The 20,045-nt window shown below is 55.1% G+C and overlaps 1 protein-coding gene across 2 annotated transcripts in view; it reads right to left on the bottom strand.

The window, feature by feature from the left end:
• Positions 1–8,040: 8,040 nt before the first annotated feature.
• Positions 8,041–20,045, bottom strand: part of Lmf1 (lipase maturation factor 1) — a 93,334-nt gene continuing 81,329 nt past the window's right edge. For both annotated transcript variants that reach the window (XM_028854579.2, XM_028854578.2), the window contains exons 7-11: positions 13,326–13,509; positions 12,733–12,886; positions 12,400–12,583; positions 11,730–11,842; positions 8,041–8,248 (exon numbers count right to left, since the gene is read on the bottom strand). In XM_028854579.2, coding sequence (XP_028710412.1) covers positions 8,056–8,248; positions 11,730–11,842; positions 12,400–12,583; positions 12,733–12,886; positions 13,326–13,509 — 828 coding nt within the window. In that variant the 3' untranslated portion in view covers positions 8,041–8,055. The remainder of the gene's footprint in view (positions 8,249–11,729; positions 11,843–12,399; positions 12,584–12,732; positions 12,887–13,325; positions 13,510–20,045) is intronic.

Below are 20,045 nucleotides of genomic sequence, written 5' to 3' on the forward strand. Positions count from 1 at the left end.
TTTCTCAATTGAGGCGCTCTCTTCTGATGACTCTGGCTTGTATCAAGTAGACATAAAACTAGCCATCAGAGTGCCTGTGCTCTGGCTCCGGAGATGGGTGTGTGTCATCAGCACAGTGTTCCTGGTGTCCCATCCTGTTCCCTGCCTTGTCCCCTTCCTTAATCTCTCCCTGGTTGCTGTCCTGTCTCCCTCCTGGGAAGGGGCCCATGCCACCTGCCCATCATTTGTTTCTTGATTGAAGGTGGATGGTGGGCGTTCCATTTCACCCTCCTTCTGGGGCAGGTGAGGTCTGGGAGAGGCTGGCCAGACTTGAAGCTGGGCTTGGTGACACTTGCTTGTAATCCCAGCACTCAGGAGGCAGAGGCAGGAGGATTGCTGCGAGTTTGAAGCCATGCAGGCTGCATAATAAAAGCCGGTCTCAATTCTCTCACAGATAAACAAATGAACATGGGAACAAAAGGGCCACCCCAACCCTGGGGAGCTACAGAGCATACGACCTTCAATTAAATCTGCAAAGACCCTATTTTCAAAGGTCACATTCTGGGGGCCTTGGTTGGGATGAATTTGGGGACACTATTCAACTCTCTACAGTGGCATTGTCTCTGGAGTGGATGGACATTAGAGAGAGAGATCTAGATCATAGCCGATGGCCAGCGGGTGAGGAAGCCTCTGTGAGGGACCGCGCTGTGACCGGGGCCCACCCTCACCCTGACCTCTGACTTGAGCTGTCCACCTTTGCCAGGGTACAAAAGGGAACTGTACCCAGACAGGGATGGAGCCAGCCTGCAGCTGTGCAGCCACCGTGTGGGGTGGGGCAGGGACAGGGACAGGGATACAGCTGGTCCACCACTGTTTTGCATTTTCTTGACCTGAGCCGGGAGTGGGAGCTGAGTGGGGAGCTGCAGCCACTTGATAGGGCCCCTGGCCCCCTGGGGAAGGAATTAGGCTCCCCCCTCCCCAGCCGGACAGCTGGCTCCTTAAAGATGAATCCCCATCATTGAGATGCAAATGTCGCTCACCACAGAAGGCCCAGCTGCATGGCTGGCACCAGTGCCCCTGGCAGCCCAGGTGCTGGTGGCAGAGCCAGGAGGGATTCACGACCTCGGCTAAGGACAGCCACCTCGCTGAGCCTCAGGCCCCGCTGAGTAGGTGGCAGATTTCCTGGCTTTCATATGGGCCAGGTAGACACCCTGCCCCTCCCCCTGCCCCACTCACTCAAAGATGTGAGTGGGCACCAAGGACCCAGCATGGACTTCAGCAAACTTCAGCCCCAGAACAGAGCCAGGGTGCTGCACCAGGAGGGAAACGACCTGGGAGGGTCAGGCAGAGGGGGCTCCAGTTGGAGGCTGCTCCCCAGCCACCTCATTCCTACCTCCAGTTTCCCAAGGAGCAGAAAGGGAAGGAGGCGGGAGGAAGGGATGACCAGTAAGAGCAACAGTAGCTAGCATCATCGGGAAAATCACGTGGCTCCTGGACCACCATGGCCGCCACAGGACGATTTTCCTCACAGTTCTTATATGTTCTCATTGGAAAACAAACATCCACCTGATGTTCTTTATTTCATGATAAATGCAGATTTAACACTGAATGTCTAAAAAACATGCCTTTCTGTCTCTCTCTGTCTCATCTGTCTCTCGCTCTCTTTTCTCTGCCTCCAAAGTGCTGTGGTTGACGATGTCAGCCACCATGACTGGCTGATCGACGTTCTTACAGTGAATTGAAACACAGGTAAGACAGCTGGCCAACAGTGGGCAGTTTCCACAAAGAGAACTTCCAAGTGGCCGTGGGGAGTGGTGAAATGTGGCCAGAGACCCAGCGGCCTCTGTCTCCTCCTGTGCCTACTTGGGCTCAGCCTAAGTGATCCGAAGTAATGTCTCTTTCTCTCTTCTGGGTGGTGGTGGCAGTGGACTGAACCCAGGGTCTGGTGCATGGCAGTGAGTGCTTTACCACTCACCTACAGCCTCAGACCTTTTAGTGTTTTGTTTTTTAAATCCGGGACAAGGTCTTGCTAAAATTATCCAGGGAGCCCCCCCCCCCTTTAGTGTCCCAGGTCGCTGTGGTCACAGCACTGAATCACCAGCCTGATCACATCTGTCCTTCATGGTAGGCTGTGTCTCTCTTTACCCCAGACGATCGTGGCCATGGGTCCCATGGTACTGTTTCATGGTCCCATGATTGTTTCAAAGAACCGGCCTGGCTTCACTGGTCTGGCCACTGACATCAGCCCTGAGGAGGTCCTGACACCAAGGTCAGTGTCCCTCTCCCTTGGCTCTCACTAGGTCAGGGTGTCTTCTCCAGAGCCTGCGTCATCTTCCTGGGTTTTAGGATCTTTTTTTTTTTCTTGGAGTGGAGTACCCCATCCTTTCTTTTGTTCAGAAGGAGCCTTTGGCTTTACTTCAGCATGTGGTTGTGGTGAGGGGCTTGCAGTGTGCCAGATCACTGTGGGGAAGGCCTAAGGAGACACTGGCTAGGTCAGGAAGCATGTGGTACCGTAGGCAGAGGCAGGCTCTGCTATGGCCCAAACCTATTTGTTTTTTTTTTTTTCCTTTGAGACAGAGTTTCTCTGCATAGCCCTGGCTGTCCTGGAACTCACCCTATAGACCAGGCTGGCCTCGAACTCACAGAGATCCGCCTGCCTCTGCTGAGATTAAAGGAGTATGGCACTACCACCCAACATCCAAACCTGAGTGAGAGGGGACGGGCCATCCTGCATCAACCCGCACGAGCTGCCAGTCGAGAAAGCCTCAAGTGTGTTTTGTGCAGCAGCCGAGGATGCTGAGGCCGTTCTGGACATCCCAGGCCCCACCCCAGGAGCAGGGCTGGAATAAAAGCTCCTGCTCTCTGGACACTGGGATGCTGACTACCTGTGCAGGTGCAGACGCACAAGAGTGAGCCTGGCGCATACTCAGTGGGCCAGCCCAGGCAAAGCATACCCGGAGGGAGGTGAGATAGCCCGTGCACCAGGCCCATGACACTGACTGAAGGGACAGTGCCTGGGGCACAGGGTCTGCAGACACCTCCCTGGTACCCACAGGGCTCTTCCCTCTCTTGGGTGTGACTGTGTGGTATCAGCACAGGGCACTCTTCCCCCACATGCAGGGCTGGGTCTCTGCTGCTAGTATCTCATGAATGCTGAGCTCTGCTGCCTGCTGGAAACCCCACCTGCTGCTGTTTGCTTTGTGGCCCAGAAGTGGCTGGGCAGGCAGTGTGGCACGTGGGCCAATGGCAGGGCACTGGTAGAGCGGCATGGGGGTCTCCAATACTGGGGTTGCAACGGACTCACCGCTTGTGTGTCCTCAGCAACCAGTACCAGAGACCGGTTCCTGGTCTTTCTTGAGACCGCTCAGGAGGGACCTCATGTGTGGTCATGGCTGGCTCTGGCTTCACACCCTCGGCCCTGCCATTCATCACTATGGAGCTACTGATCTGGGCAGTGCCACTGTGTGGCCCTAACCCACGTTTTCAGCAAAGAAGGGACAAGGTACCAATCATGAAATTTCTGTTTATTATTTTAAGAGATTTTAGTGTTAGCTCTTTTGTTTAGGAGCTCCATTCATTTCTATATTCTCCTCCTCCTCCTCCTCCTCCTCCTCCTCCTCCTCCTGGTGCTGAGGATAGAACCCAAGGTCTCATGCACTCCAGGCAAGTACTCTGCCCGAGTCACATCTCTGCTCACCTTTTTGAAAACAAAAACATTTTATGTGTATGAGTATTTTTCATGCATACATGTTAACTGCACCACATGCATGCTTGATGCCTGAGGAGGCCAGAAGAGGGAATTGGACCCCCTGGAACTGGAGTTACAGATGGTGGTGAGCTTCCATGTGGTTGCTGGGAATTGAACCCAGGTCCTCTGCAAGAGCAGCCAGTGCTGTTAACCACTGAGTCATTTCTCCAGCCCCTGGAATTGATGTTTTTTTTGTTTGTTTTGTTTTTGTTTGTTTGTTTTTTGAGACAGGGTTTCTCTGTGGAGTTTTGGAGCCTGTTTTGGATCTCTCTCTGTAGACCAGGCTGGCTTCAAACTCACAGAGATCCGCCTGACTCTGCTTCCTGAGTGCTGGGATTAAAGGTGTGCGCCACCACTGCCCAGCTGGAATTGATCTTTTAAAGTTATATTTTAGAATTTATTGTGTGTCTGTCTGTCTCTGTGTCTGTGTGTGCACACACGTGGAAGTCAGAAGTTGATGTCTTCTGTGATTGCTATTAACCTAGTTTTTTGATGTAGAGTCTCTTACTAAACCACAAGCTCACCAATTTGTCCAGGACAAGCAACCATGGAGCCTGCCGTTTATGGGGGTGCTGGGGGATCGAACTCAGGTCCTCATGCTGCGTGGCAGGCATGTTACCAGACATCTTCCAGCAGGAGACCAATTCTGTGAGTTGCAGTTCTCCACTGAGTCTGGAGCTAGGGTTCCTGATTCTATAGAAAGACTCCTGGGACGGTGTCAAGATTGTGACTCAGCCACTATGGGGAGCACCGTCATCCCGGAAGTGACATTTTCAGGTGACTTGACACCGCTCTGTTGTCTTCCATTCCTTTTAGCAGCATGTTACGGTTTCTGCTGAACCTGGCACCCACTTGGCCGGCTTCCTTCGGGCATCTTGCTATCCTGTGGTACTGTAAATGGGGATGCTTCCTTGGTTACATTTACTAGCCCAGGTGACTGGAAAGCCCTTGGCCTCAGCTGGCTGGGGACCTACGTCCAGTGAGTGATGAGGGCACATCGCCTCTGCTGGATGATGGAGAGGGAAGGAGTGGATCCCACTGAGCTGCTGGCGGGTAGGGGACCAATAGGCCCAGCATGGCATCTCAGGGAGACAGCGCCTGGTGATTTGGGGGCCTGAGTCGGCAAGCAGGTGGAGGTAGAGTCCTCTATGACTGTCCTCTGTCGTCCCAGAGCCCCTGCCCAGCTCCAGGCTGATGATGCCTGGTGTTTGGAAGCTATGTAGAGTGACTCTAATACACCAACAGGTCGCCAGCAGCTAGGATACTCTCTGATTCTACCCTAGCTTCTGTACATCCTACTGAACGAAGCCAGGACTACTCAAGTCACAGCCGCTTGTCCACTCCCCTGGTGTGAGGATCTGGGCAGAGAAGTGAGGAAGCATGCCCTAATGAGACAGTACTGTTCAGCAGCCCAAGTCTTTCTCCCTCGGGTTCTTCCATGGAGGGAGAGGGCCAGGGAGGGAGTGTGGCCAGGGGCAGGTGGGCACGTCCTTTTGCATGCTGCAGTTGACCTGGTAGACCCATATAGCATGCCTGCTGAACTAAGAGACAAGGATGAGACCCCTCTCCACCTGGAGTATGACCAGGGAGCATAGCACATCCAGTGCAAAGGTCCTGTGGCCCTGATGCAGCCAAGGCACAGGTGGAAATGGGGCTCTCCAAGGATGGCTTTAGGTCACTCCTGGCTGGAGTGACCCAGCGGGGTATAAGGCTCATTTATTAATGGAGCTAGGGGCACCCCAACTTCCAGAAGGGGAGCTTTGGAGGTGTATGTAGGATGGGGGGGTTATACATATATGAGGGAGAAACCTGTGACTGCCGTCACCATCAGGGCCTCAGGTCCTGTGTTATCTTTAGTGAGTCGACATCTAGTGACAGACTACCAGTCTACCATCTACCCTGGGGTGAGAGGTCTCCCTGAGTAGGTGAGTCACCTTCAGTCAGAGCTGCCAAGTCTCTTTGGTGGGTCCCCAAGGCCACCATGGTGACCAGGGTCTGTGGGACAGCGATAAGCCTTGCTCTGTGCTTGCCAAGGGAAGGGAGTGGTGCCTACCGTCAGCCACACCAGCGTGTCTACTGTGACCCCTCCTGGGTTCCTGCTGCCCGAGGAACTAATACCACATTGAGTGCCGGCGTCACCAGGTGGCCACTCCCCATCTCCCACACTCCAAGTGGCACTACTGCTGTCCTCATCCCGCCTCCGGAGTGACTCACGGCAGCAGATACCACAGGGGCTTCTCCGGCCTTGGGATAGTGTTGGTCTCTGCAAATCAAGGTGCAGCTGGGAATGGCGGTACACACCTTTAATCCCAGCACCGTGAGTTCAAGGTCAGCCTGGTCTACATAGAGCCCCTGTCTCAAAAAAATAAAATAAAAAAGATGCCAGTGATCCTCCCTGAGTCATACAGTGTGACTACCGTGTGAGCAAACAGACACAGGAGACAGCACAGGACTCTGGGTGAAGATGACATTCTGCGGCCAGCGGGGCCCAGCTCCTACCTGTCCTGATTGCAGTCTGGCTGTCAGACCCTGTCTCTCCTACAAGACGCATCCTGGTGGATTCTGGCTGCCCCAGGGCCTGGCTCCCTGCTAGAGCTCCTGCCCCCCCCCCCCCACAGGCCTTAACACACTGTTTTGAGCTCTGCTGGACTTGCACCCCCCACCCCCCAGGATCCTTGGGAAGGAGGGGGCACATGTCTGGACCAACGCACAGGAGTGTGTATCTGGGGGCCCGAGGTGTCTCCTGCTGAGCCCTGAGATTGTGTTCCCGGTAACCTGGTAAGGGCATGGAGTCCTCACGGTGAGGCCCAACGCAGGCACCTAGGTGCCACTTACCGGGTCACCAGACTACCCAAGCAGCTGGTGTCCCTGCTGAGAGCCCCTCCCCCATGTCTCCCGCCTGGGACGTGGACAGGACACCCCCAGGAAGGGCTGCCCAGGCTGCAGGCTGCCAGTCACTCCTGTGGTGGTCATGGCAGACTTGCTGGCTCCAGTACCATTGCTGTGAGGCCTGTCTGTCCCGGACACACACAGGGGGCCCTGTTTCCCTGGGAGCTGGAACACGGGCTCTCTGTCTGCACCTGGGTTGGCCATCCCTCCCCACCCCCCAGGCGGGCTGAGGGGGTGCTCTGTACAGACCGCACTTGTGCCCCCCTCGACCAGCCTCCTCAGCTGAACCTTTTTGTTGTCCCTTCTGGGATCCTCGGCAGTGTGGCCCAGGGGCGGGCAACATGGGCTCCAGACACCATGCTTGACAAGAAGAAGGGGGATGGGCAAGTGTTCCCAGAGTCTCTGCTGTCCTTGTAGCTGGAGAGCCGGGGCAGTTCTGTCAACTCAGAAGGGAAGTCTTATGCCAGGTCTTTTTTTTTTTTTAATAATTTATTTTTATGTTATGTGCATTGGTGTTTCACCTGCCATGTATGTCTGTGTGAAGGTGTCAGATCCTGTGAAACTGGAGTTACAGTTGTGAGCTGCCATGTGGATGCTGGGAATTGAACCCGGGTCCCCTGGAAGAGCATCCAGTGTTCTTAATCGCTGAGCCATCTCTCCAGCCCCCTTATGGCAAGTCTTATGGCCAAGGTCCCCACCAATATAGCTTTGCTGGGCCCTCTGCAGATCACCCACGGCCACAAGCTGAGGACGGTTTCTATCCACGCTTTCCAAATACTCTTATGCTGGAGTGTGCAAGGGACCCATGACTTCATGTTTCTGTGGGTGTCTGCCCAGGTAGTATGTAAGGGGCCCTGGGGAGGGATCAGGCTGAGGACAGCAAGCCTCTCTCTCTCAGGGAGATGGCTGAGGTGATCTTGTGCTGTGAGGGAGACCTGGCCATTGGCCTGACTATGAGCATGTGATTAGGTGAGAACTGGCCTCTAGGTTAGGGAATCTGAGAAGCCCTGGGGTTCAGCAATCTATGGGGTTGCTTATCATAGCTGAGACTAAGAAAGGCTCCCCAAGTGACTGCCATCCCGATATGGGCAGTGGCCTCCTGTGATGCCCATGTAGGTGGCAGTGTGGTACTGGAGACGACAGGGTGGGCCTGTGAGGGGGGAGGATGAGGAAACATGGTGCCCTGAGCTGAAGGGGGTGCCTGGTGTCCATGTGACCCCACTGTGAGGCCATATGCAGAGCATGGGGATGATGGGGCTTCCCCCCATAACAGAGACGGGATAGCAAGGTGACAGGGACAGAGGCATGAGGCTGGCACTTATGGAAGCACAACCTTTTTCAATTCTCTTCTTGGCAGGACCCTTGGGTTACCTGGTCACTGTGTGGGACCCATGGCCACAGCAGAAAGCACAGGAAGAGAAGCAGTTAGTCTCTGGTCTTTATTTCAGGGTGTTGTCTGGATGGGGTTTCGGCAGCGGCCACTCCCGAGTCCTAAAGTAGTCCTTCAAATCCTGAAGGCGGAGTGGGGGGAAGTAGGGGCCAATGCGCTTGCGTACCCACCACTTGCCCTGGGCAGCGTGCTTGCCACTGGGGAGGCTGAACCGGTAGCGGTAATGTTCTCCACGGATCCACCTGCAGGGGAAAATGCGTCAGTCTGCTGTCTCCACGCTTCCCCCAGGCTCCTCATGGCCCCTCCACCCCAGAAGGCAGGCCCTAGGTCCCTGCAATCCATGGGTGGAGCCCCATCAGCCTCATGAGCAAAACCTTCCCATGCCTGTTACAAATCTTGGATGTCAAACAGGTACATCTGGGCTCCAGTGACGGCATGTACTGTGTTCTAGGACTTTGAGGGAGACCCTAGGTGATGCCCTGTCTCTGTGATTCACCTTTTCCAACTTGTGCTACTAGGGTGTGGCCAGGACACAGCGAGCCCGGGACGGGACCAAGGGGACATGCCGTGTGTTTTCGTGTGTGGGGTCTCGAGGCATCATTGGTTCTGAGTGGGGGTGCCATCCTTCCTTCCTCTGGTATGTAAACCTGAGTAAGGGTCCTTGATGGAGGTCAGGGCTGTGGTGAGGCTGGGTAGTGCTGAGCAGAGTCACGCTGGACTCCACAGGTGGGCATGGAGAGGGTAAGGCTGTGCCTTGGAGATTGCCACAGAGTCCCTCTTCTCCTGAGTCGGGGCTCCTGACCCTACATTTCACAAGGCTGGGGAGGGAAGGGATGTAGAGCCTCTGGGAAGGTCACTGTCATGTCTTCACTCCGTCTTCTCTGAATTGGCCTTCTTGCTTTCATTTTCTTCTCAAGAAACAGTCGAAGGTCTAGGGTTGCAGGGTCTGGACACTAGTTACAGCCAGAGGGGGTGTGGTGTGCTGGGGGTGGGGTCCTGGGACAGGGCTCAGGTGCCCAGTGTTGGGCCTGGGAGGTTGGGAAAGAGCCAGGTCCTTGTGCTTTCCCTGGCATGTCTGTGAGGGTACTGAGGAGGAATGTTCCACCCCTGGAACATTCTAGAACATGACTCTGCTGGTTAGTTTTTATCAATGTGACAGAAACTGGAGTCACCTGGGAAGAAGGAACTTCAACTTTAGCCTCTATCAGAGTGACCTACAGGTGTGTCTGGGGGGGCCTTTTCTTGACGAATGATGGATTTGGGCACTCGGCACACTGCGAGGTGCCACTCTTAAGCAGGTGGTCCTGGGTTGTGGAAGAAAGCAAGCTGAGCAGCCTGTGAGCATCGTTCCCCTGTGGTTTCTGCTTCAGTTGCCGAGGAGGCCAGAGGAGGGTGTTGGATGCTTCGGAACTGGAGTTACAGAGGGTTGTGAGGCACCGTGTGGGTGCTGAGACTCAAACCCGGGTCCTCTGCAAGAGCAGCCAGTGCTCTGAACCACTGAGCCATCTCTCCAGCTTTTCTTTTCATTTTTCAAGTGATTGTTCTAGAGGGCTGGGGACGTAGATCGGTAGGTACAGTGTTTGATCCCTAGAAACCACATTAGAAAACCAAAACCGAGTGTAGTGGTGTGCACTTGGAATCGCAGTGTCGGGGAGGTGGGAAACAGGATCCCCAGGGCTCTCTGGTCAGCCAGCCTCTCTGGATTGGTGAGATCTGGATCTCAGGGTCCTTTGGCCCTCAGTGGCAAGGTGGTGACTCTGGCTCTGACTGCTCAGTCCCTTCACTGCCTACAGTTTCTGGATGTCTACTGTGCCTCCAAGATTGACCATCTGGGGTTCCCTTTGTTTACGGACCTTTCAGGGCTGTGTCTTTTGACAACTTTGGGAACTCTTCATTAATGCCTCCCAGCCCCAGGCAGGACTCTTCGCCTGGGGGGCAGACACCCATCCTGGATCTCATTGCCGTCCTAGGCCCCACACTCTACTCAGGTGCTCAGCTGGTCACCCACATGGGTCACTGCCGACGACTCCTTCCCGTTCCAATTCTTCCTCCCCTCCTCCAGTGCTCCACTCCAGGGCCTCTGCTCTCCGTCGTCCTGAGTCTCGCTTGGTTCTCCCCCAGTCTTCTACTTCTTTGCTGACTCTTCTTGTGGGCGTTGTGTTTCTAACCTCCTCACGACTGCTGTGGGGAGACTCAGCTGTCGTCATCCACGGAATATGCTCTGTCTCATCAGTTCAATGTCTCCCTGGTTCTTGGGGTGATTTGAACGGTTTGGGGGTCGGGATCCCAAATCACATTCAACCCTTCTGTTGCCCCACTTCCTCTGACTCCATGCTGGAGGTCCACACTTTCTACCTTGCCTGCTGGCACTGCCAGGCAGAGGTGGCGATCGAAGGCCCCCACTGATGACACAAAACCAGGCTGGCACTGCTGGCTGTGGTGAGTTTCTGGGTCACCACAGGGCCTTCCAGCAGCTCAGTGAGTAGCCTCTCCTTTTTCAGAGTGGAGTCCATGTGCTCCTGGCTCTTCCTGAGAGGTGGGGCCATTTGCTCAGCGGCTCTGGCTGGATTAGGACGGGCTCGCCGTAGCTTCTGTCTTGCCAGCGGCTCCTTTCTGGGCATCAGCTGCTGTTTCATCTCCACAGACAGGAAGCAAGGCAAGCTGGTGCTATTTGAAGGTTGATGCTGGGGTCCTGGGGTCCCTCACTAGCCGACCCCCCTGACTGTTCAAAGTTCCTGTGTTTATTTCATGGGCAGCACCCAGGCTCGGTGCAGGGTAGGGAGGTGTCTGATCCATCCTCCCACCACGGAGACTCCAGTGTCACCACCCATTTCAGAAAATCACAGCTGGCAGTGGGGTCAGGCTGAGGTCATGTGCAGCTCTGCAACCAAGCAGAGTGTGATGATGGCCGGCCCCTCTGCTGGGCCGTGCTCTGTGGCACTAACTGTATTTCAACTTGCACATGTACCAATAGTGAATATCAATTCACTACTGAGCCACACAAGAGGCAGCGGGACTTGCATCTCCACATCCACAGATCTGTCTGCAGGCTTTGTTTCCACAAGGTACACTTGACCACTCCTCAGAGCCTCCAGCTGAAGCAGGAGACCTCATCCTAAGCCTGGGCCTTCCACCAATCCCTGGCAGGTGGGGCACCATCCCAAGACAGTATAGCCAGGAGGTTGGTCAGTGAAAAGCTTTCCAGAGTCTGGAAGGACACAGCTCTACGCCAGAGATTTGGCCACTGGCAAACCTGGCGATGTGTATCCACTTCGGTGTATGCCTAGTTCAGATCTCCTGGTGGCTGCAGGGTGCGAGGCAGAGGGGAGGGGAGGGAGGCTGGCGGTCCCTGGGGAGGCATGTCCCCACACCCCCAGTGCCACAGTAGGCAGTGTGGGGAGGCACTTGGCCGGCTCCCTTGCCTGGACCGTCACACTTGCAGCTGCTCACTGCCCCTCAGCGCCCCTCCTGACAGCCCCGACAGCTGTGGGCAGCTCCAGGTGCAGCTGTCCTGACGCTTCTCCAGGGAGAGACAGGGACGTGTTTTCTGTCAGCATCAATGGTGGGCAGGACCCAGGGGAGGGATGGGGCCAGCTCAGGACTGCTCAGTCCCCTAGTCTCTGGCTGCTACTGAATTCCACATCATGTATCAGGGTGCCCAACTCAGGCACTAGGGGACAGTGCTCACTGAACACAGGCTGAAAGGAATAAGGAGACTCTTACCTGGGGGGTGCCCTGCCCTCAAAGGGGTTGAGGGCGAGGAGGGACAGGGCTTCGGCGTCACCAGCTAGGAGCTTACCCGCCAGGTGGATGATCCACTCATTCTGTTCATAGGTCTGGAAGGACAGTGTTTATGAGGTCGGAGTATGGGGACAGCCACCCCCCAGCAAGCTGGCATCTGTCCTGGTGTAGCCCCTGCCTGGTCACTCCGAACATCCCCTACTTCCCTGTGCTCCACAGCCTGGCTGGAGTATGGATGGCATGGTCAGTTGTGCCAGGATTGGGTTTCCTCTGAGGGTCCACTCGTCAACCTTCCAGGATCTGCCTGCTTCACGTTCTTTCTGGGTTCTCACCCGGGGATCACTCACTCCTGGACCAGCCCTCAGCTGTGTTTTCTACCTGGCTATTTGCCCTGGCCTCAGGTGTGACTGGCTTGGGCCTGGGCCTGGGGGGAGCGGAACTATCCACAGGAACTTTTCCCAGGCAGGTCTCGGTCAAAGCAGGGCCTGCTCAGTGCCTCGGGTGGAATGCACCTCTAAGGAGAGGTCCCCCTCCTCGATGACCCTCTTGGTGGGAGTCTGAGCACCCTTTGCAAAGAGCACGCATGCAGGGCTTATCTGTGGGTAAAGGGGAGTTTGCTCCAGGTCAGAGCATCTTGGTGGGGCATTGTTACCTGAAAAGCTGCGAACCACATTAGCCAGTCCAGGCGGTAGTGGTATGGAGAGAGAAGGCATGGCCGCCTCCAGGGGTCGCCTGGCTTGCACTTGAACTCATAATCTTCCCATACTGCATCGGGCGCACTGGCGTTAGGACTGGCTGTGCCCTGCAGGATCACCTCAGTCCGTTCCTTGGTGATACTGGGGGAGACGGAGGCGGCCATTGTATCCGCAGTATCTGCCTTCCCCCAGCTGAGAGGGTGATGCCATGAGCCCGTGCCTCCCGAAAGTGAGCCAGGATGGACAGGAGGGCAGAGCCCAGTGCCCCAGCCAGGATGCCTGGCCCGTACCTTCCAAATGCCCCGTAGGTGTTGACGATCCGGAGGGGGTTGAAGGAGGTGTTCATGACCTGTCTGGAGCTTAGGAGGTTGATGACCACGGGGACGCTGAGCCAGGCCACCAGGACGCCCAGGGAGATGTGGACCACTCGCCGCACCGTGCAGCCTAGCCCAAGGGGAGGGTGGGGGACAGGGTGGTCCTCATCAGCCAGGCTCCCACTCCCACGGCAAAGCCGTGATGTCCCTTCAGGAAACCTCGGCTGCTCTTCTCCCCCTGCAGGCTCAAGGCCTACAGGCACCCCCAGCTGATGGAAGCCACGGGCTGGGAAAGGTGCCCCGAGCCACAGCCAAGGGCACCTCCTGAAGCCAATAAGGAGAACAAAGTGTGACAGTCCATGCAGGGGACCCTGGAGTGGCTAAGGGACCAACTGTCCTAGGTCCTGGCCTGGTAAAGGACCCTAGGCAGCAGATGTTCCCTCCCAGGGCCTATGGTACCCACCCTTATTTTGAGTGTTGTGGAGCTGGTGGGTCCCCAACCTTCTTACATACTCATGAGACATTAGGCATGGGCGTCATGGGGCTAGCTGGGGGCCTGGTTCCCCTACCATATCTTGGTTTGGGCTGGACCCCTCGTGTTTCTTCCTTTTGCATCTCCAGGACTTGGTGCTTTAGGCCTCGAGGTCCTGAGGGAAACAGGAATCCCAAAGCTGCATCGTCGAAACAGGCGAGGCTGGGCACGATGGTGAGCCAGTTCAGGAAGCTCAGGTTCCCACTGATGATGAGGATCACCTGCGGGGGCAGACTTGCACTGTGAGTGCCTGGGAGCCAGAGCTGCGGCCCTCTCTATCTGTGCTGGGTGCCCACACTCCAGTGGCCCAGCCCAGGCTCCAGAGGGGCTTCAAAGCCCCCTTGTCACCCTCTCAGCTTGGGGGTATGATCCTAGGTCCTCTCTCTAAATTTGCAGGTCCCACTGAGACTCCAGGTGCAGAGCTTTCTACACGTGGGTACGGAACCCACACAGGGGTTGGCAAGCCCAGGAACGGCTGGGGATGGTGGTGGGGGTGGGTGGGGTGGCTTGACCTATCTGTGTGGGGGCCTGAGAGCCCTGGGCTTCCTGGGATGTACCATGGCGGCTGCTCTGGCTAAAGGCAGGACTAGTGGAAGGCGCCCGAGGTACAGACTTTACCTGGAGGTGGAGGTGTGAGAACCCAGGGGGAACCGGAGTTCACAGAAGGCAAAATGGGAACGGGAGGCAGCATAGTGGCCCAGGGCTGACGATAGTGACCACCATGGATGCCCTTGAGAGCTGGAGGACAGTGGCAGCCGGCCAGGAGTCGTGGATGAGAGGAACAGAGACGTATGGAGTGGGGTGCCTGGCTTCAGCCCAGACCTTTAAACTGACTGAATGGGTGGCGAAACATGCCTGTGCTGTGCACAGCTCAGTGGCTTCCGGCAAGGCTTACACCCATGTAGTTACATTAACCGGACACCCCGACCCCCGACAGCCAGCACCCCTCATACTCTGATGATGCTGGGCTCTCTTAAGCTTCACAGAATGGGAGCTACAGGGTGGCTTCTAGGACATTACGGAGGGTCACCCTATAGGGACGACATCTACCTCAGAGTCCGTCCCTGTGCGCCCGTGAGTGGGCATGGCTTGTGCTGAGCCCTGAGGGAGGTGGATGGTGACCCTCTGACTACTTCCTGGACGGCCGCAGGGGCTCACACTCCCACAAGAGGGGCTGAAGGCGGCCGCTCAATGTTCTTAACATCCGGCGCTGCCACCTGGCTTGCAGCCTCAGGTTCAGTGCCTGCATGGATCAAGACACTGGGCGCTGCTCAGGGGTGTCCAACCCTCTTCTCTCCCTGAACACTTGGGCGCCTCATTGCTGCGCATGAGCACTTCCTGGCATCCCTTGCTGGCTACGTACCCCAGCGCATACCCTGCCCACCTTTTTACTGGGTGGTTGGAAGGTTTATATTTTCGCAGGGCACGGCCAGTGCTTTCTGCTCCATCTGAGAAGCCCCTGCCCAGTCCACAGTGAGACTGCTCCGAGCGTAGGGCCAGTTACTGCTTTCCCTCTCCTTCAGATACTCGCTGAGGATGGACACGGCACAGGAGCCGGACAGGCAGGTTCTAGTTAGGTCTAGTACGACCCGGGGGCAAAGAGATGGAGTAGAGTGAGGGGTTCCCCGAGAGGAAGGAGGCAGAGGAGGCAGCTCTGACGTCCCAGAGCTGGAGGGGATGTGAGAGGCCGGTTGAACCAAGCCTGGGGAGGCCAGGGAAGAGAGAGACTTGGGAGAGCTCCTGAGCACCGTCTCAGTAGGATCAGGAGCGGTCTCTGGGCTGTGGATCGTCACTGGGATAATGACAGTCACAAAGCGGGACAGCTCAGAGGCTAAGCTCCCCCATACTGGCGAATGCAGGCGTGGGTTCCCTAGGGTGCTGTGGTGGGCATTTAGGTGCCTGTGCAAAACCTCTGTCTGTTTCTGGAAGCTGTACCAGCTCTGGCTCTGTTACCCTCTGGGGCTGGCCTGGTCTGCAGAATAAAACCTCACTGGACAGCTGGACATTGCTTCCACATAGGTCTGTCCCTTCTTGAGGGCCAGGGAGGTACTCAAGTGGTTCTAAGATGTCTCTTCTCTGGCTCTAGATTGACTGGATCATGAACTGCATCTCTTTCAGGCCAGAGGCCAGGGTCGGTGTGGCAGGTAAAGGGCAAAGAGCCCAGCTCTTATCAACACATGTCTCAATGGCACCGAGAGGGCTCTTGAGGACTGCCCTCACCCTTTCCCACTTACACCTGTATGGAGGCACCTGCGGTCTCAATGTGCACCCTCATGGACCCTCTGCTCCGCAGGGGCTGAGGCAATTGAGACCTGCACACAATGTTTATACTGTAATATGATCTACCCTTGATGGCAGGAATGACCCCATAGGTTATCAGGACTCACCCTGAACTGGTTTTCACTCATACACTGACCTACACAACACAGCTCTGTGTCTCCTAGCCCCATTGCCTCCCATAAACATCCACACATGAGGAAAAGGCTGGGAAGGAGACCCCAAGAGGCAAGCCATACCATCCCCTCAGTCTCTATGCGGCCCGCTCCATTAGGACACCATTCTATACAATCTAGCATCCAGATGTTCCCTCCCTTCAGCAAAAAAATGCATTTCCAAGCACCTCACACACAGAAGGGCCATCAGGGGCAAATGTCCCACCTGCCAGAGTTGCAGAGCTCCTAGGTCCTGGTGTCCTTCACAGCACCCCAGGAGCCCAGCCCAGGATTCCCAGCCTCCATGGGCTAACCTGCACCCAGCACCTTTCTGCGCTTCTGTGATCTGTGTATTTATTGTTGCCCCCAACAAGGGGAACTCGAGGGACTGAGTCCGTTTCATATGGACAGGATGCCACATGCAGCTGCCTCCTGAGGCTCTGCCGTCTCCCGCTCAGCCTCAGCCCTGTTCTTGAGTTGGGTGCCTGCTGTGCCCACTCTCACACATTCACTGTGTTCCATCTAAAATGTCAGCCAGTCCACATGCAACTGAGTCCCAGCGTAGAGAACACGAACAAATCAGTCTCTCAAGTTCCTCTGGTTGGTGCCAACAATAAATACACAGTTCAAAGCAGCTCAGGAAATCACAACCAGGACAGACCTGAAGAAACCACACAGGTCCTGATCCAGTTTCCAAAACCAGGGACAAGAATGACCGGCAACTGCACATCACATACAGGAGCAGGGACACAGCTGTGGCCAGCTGGAGTGACGTGTGATAGAGCAAGGGAAGGTGCCAGAAGCAGCTGTCAGGCAGTGAGGTGTGGTGCGTGTTCCAGAACTCAGGAAGTGGAGGCAGGAGGGCTGGCTACAAGTTCAAGGCTAGCCTCAGCTACATGATGAAGCCTATCTTCAGGAGGCATCTCTAGGAAGAGCTAGAAACCTAGTGCAGTGAAAACTCCCAGGAATCTATGAGGGTGACCCTAGCTAAGACTCCTGGCGGTGGGGGGCTACGGAGCCTGAGCCGGCCCTCTCCTGGAAGTCCAGGCAAGACTTCCAGTGGAGGGAGTGGGACACCAACCCAGCCACAGAACATTTGTTCTACAATTTATCCTGCCCTCAAGATGTTCTGGGAAAGAGGACATAGAAATTGTGGGAGTGGCCAACCAATGACTGGTCCAGCTTGAGAGAGAGCTCACCCCCGAGGGCTAGGAAACAGAGGCAGGATGGTCCAGAGACCTAGGATAGAACCAAATATGACTGGCAGAAAAATAATTCAATGAGATGATTCCAAATGATATATTCCAAATGATATTCTGCTACACTCAGAGCTTGACACCTAGCCAAACTGTCATCAGAGAGGCTTCACCCAGCAGCTGATGGAAACAGATGCAGACCCACAGGCAAACATTAGGCGGAGCTTGGGGAATCCTGCGGAAGACAGGATTGTAGGAGCCAGAGGAGGTAAGAACACAAGAAAACCCACAGCATCAACTAACTTGGGCTCATAGGGGTTGCAAGAGACGGAACCAACAACCAGGGAGCCTGCACTGACCCAGGCTCTCTGCATATGTGTGACAGTTGTGTAGCTTGGTCTTCTTGTGGGACTCCTAACAGTGGGTGCTAGGGGTTGTCTCTGACTCTGTTGCCAGCTTTTGGGACCCTTTCCACCTCATCCAGCCTTAATAGGAGAAGGGGTGCCTAGTCTTACTGCAACTTGATATACCATGGCTGGTTGATATCCATGGGAGGCCTGCTCTTTTCTGAAGAGAAACAGAGGAGTGAATTTGGGTAGGGATGGAGGGGGGGGGGATGGAGGGAGGACTGTAGTCAGGATATAAAAGCAAGCAAACAAAAAAAGATGAGAGCTGAGTGTGTGTGTGTGTGTGGGGGGGGTATGACCTCAATCCCAGCACTGGAGAGGAAGAGGCAGGCAGAACTCTTGAGTTTGAGGTCCTGTCTTTAAAAAAAAAAGATGCCCATCAAGAGAACTCTAATAAACCTAAACAAAATAAAATGCTCTTCAGACAGAACCTGATTTCTATATAAGCTTGGAGCTATCCTGTACAGAGTGCTAAAAAGGTGAATTGTGCATTAAAATTGAGTTCTCTGGGGTTTGGAGAAACGGCTCAGTGGTAAAGAGCACCTGTTGCTCCTGTAAAGGACCCAACTTTTCCCCAGAACCCACACCATGTGGCTTAAAATCCACTGTAACTCTAGTTCCAGGAGATCAACACCCTGTTCTGGACTCTGGCATATGCACATCACCCCCTTATATACATATTAGAAAGTCTTTAAAATTCTTTACAATAATAAAATAATGCATATAAAAATTAGCTTATAATACAGAACTTTGTTTTTGAGACAGGGTCTCTAGGCCCAGGTTGTCCTCAAACTCCTGTGCCAGCCTCCAGTGCCAGGGTTAAAGGGGTGTGCCACATGCCTGGCTTAGAACTGACTTTTGCTCTAATAGAACAGTTATCACATGTGGGAGCCCGACTGGGCTGAGGTGCATCTAGCTGGCTGATGAAGCATTGTTTCTGGGGTGTCTGTGCAGGTCCAGATGAAAGACTTGAAAGCATTAGAAACACTAGCCAGAGTTATGACTGCCCTGCCCAATGCACTGGGCATCACCCACCCACCAAGAGTCTGGAAAAAACCAAAGTGTCCAGGAAGGGCGGGTCTCCTCTCCCTGTGATGGACGTCCACCTCCTCCTGCTCTGGCCTGTGGGAGTCCCTTGTCTGTGGATGAAGCCAGAATGAAGACTACTGGCTCCCATGGTTCTTGGTCCTTGAGTCTGGCCTGGGACCAGACTACCAACCAGCCTTCTTGGGTTCCCAACTTGCAGGTGGCAGATCCTAAGACTTCCCATGGTGCAACAGGCTGGGCTGCCACTCCCCTCTAATCTGTGTGCCCTGTTGGTTTCTCCTCTAGGGACCAAATTAGATGGTGGGAATGTGTGAACTGTACTGACTCCTGTGCCAAGTACTTACACTCCTGTGCCAAGAACCTCTCCTCTTAGCTTTCAGGGGCAGGGGGCAGGCCTTTGTTCCTTCTTTCCTCAATCATGATTATTTCCATGGAAAGCAAGGCATGGAAAGAACTGCTGGGGCTCTCAGTGAGTCCCGAGATACTGCTCAGTGCTGCTGGAGGAAGGGCCTCAGGCGGCACCCAGCTACTGCAGAGATCTCAGGGCATCCCCTTGGGCTGTAGTTTTGGAACCTGTTGCCTTGAAAGCTCTAGTTAAGCACCTTCTTGGAGGAACAGCTGGCTCACATGACAGATGGCGACTTTGAATCCTCACTAGTCACCTCCTCAGACAATTCAAATCATTTCTAGCTCCTGAGCAGGGAGGTTGCAACTCAAAGCCTTGAGGTGAGGGTATGGCTGGCCGCTCTGCAGAGATGACATGTCCACCTGTTGTCTGCCCCTGCTCCAGTGAGGCTGGGGTGATGTCCTGTGGCCATGGGCCAGGGGTCAGTGTGCCTCCCATGGGCAGACTCAGCTGTAGTGCTGATGATCTAGGACCCCACACTGCATGAGACGACCTCAGCTGCCTGACAGTCATGGTTATACCCGGGGAGCTCTGAATGACACAGACCCACCCTAGAGCTCATGGCCTTGTTGGAGGCTGCTGGCACGAACCTGTTTTCAAAACTCCCTCCACTCAGTGGGAAATCCCGGAGGACCAAGCCCCACAGAGACCACTGTGTATTTACTTGTTTTTGAAAAGCCTACAAAAGCAACTTAGGGAAGGAAGGGCTTTGTCTCACGGTTTGAGGGCACACAGTCCATCATGGAGGGAAAGCATGGCAGTGGGAATTTGAGGTGGCCGGTCACATTATACCTGCAGCCAGGAAGCTGAGAGATGCATGCTCAGCTTTCTTTTCTCCCTCTTCCTATTTCATTCAGTCTGTGGGATGGTAGGACCCATGTTCGGAGCGGCGGGTCTTCCCTCCTCAATCATCCTCTCTGAAACACCCTCACAGACCCGCCCAATGGCGTGTCCCCTAGAGAGGATTCTAAATCCAGCCAAGGTGATGACACAGGTTAACTGTCCCCAGGTGAAATCCTGTTTCTGACAAAGCCCTGTGGAGCGCCTGTGACACTTGGTCCAGGTGGACAGATGGCTGCTGTGCTCAGGGGTCAGGCCAGCTTGGCCCACACAGTTCAGAACCCCCTCCCGGAGCAGCCAGCTTGTTCAGTAAGACTGGAATCCATCAGGCAGCACATGGTCCAAGTGCTCCAAAGGGATCTTATCTTTCTTGTTTTCCTTCCAGCGTCACCGCGGCCATCCCCTCTGAGGGAAATGAATCTCGTCACA

The sequence above is a fragment of the Peromyscus leucopus genome, chromosome 8b (genome assembly GCF_004664715.2).
Source record: "Peromyscus leucopus breed LL Stock chromosome 8b, UCI_PerLeu_2.1, whole genome shotgun sequence".
NCBI lineage: Eukaryota > Metazoa > Chordata > Mammalia > Rodentia > Cricetidae > Peromyscus > Peromyscus leucopus.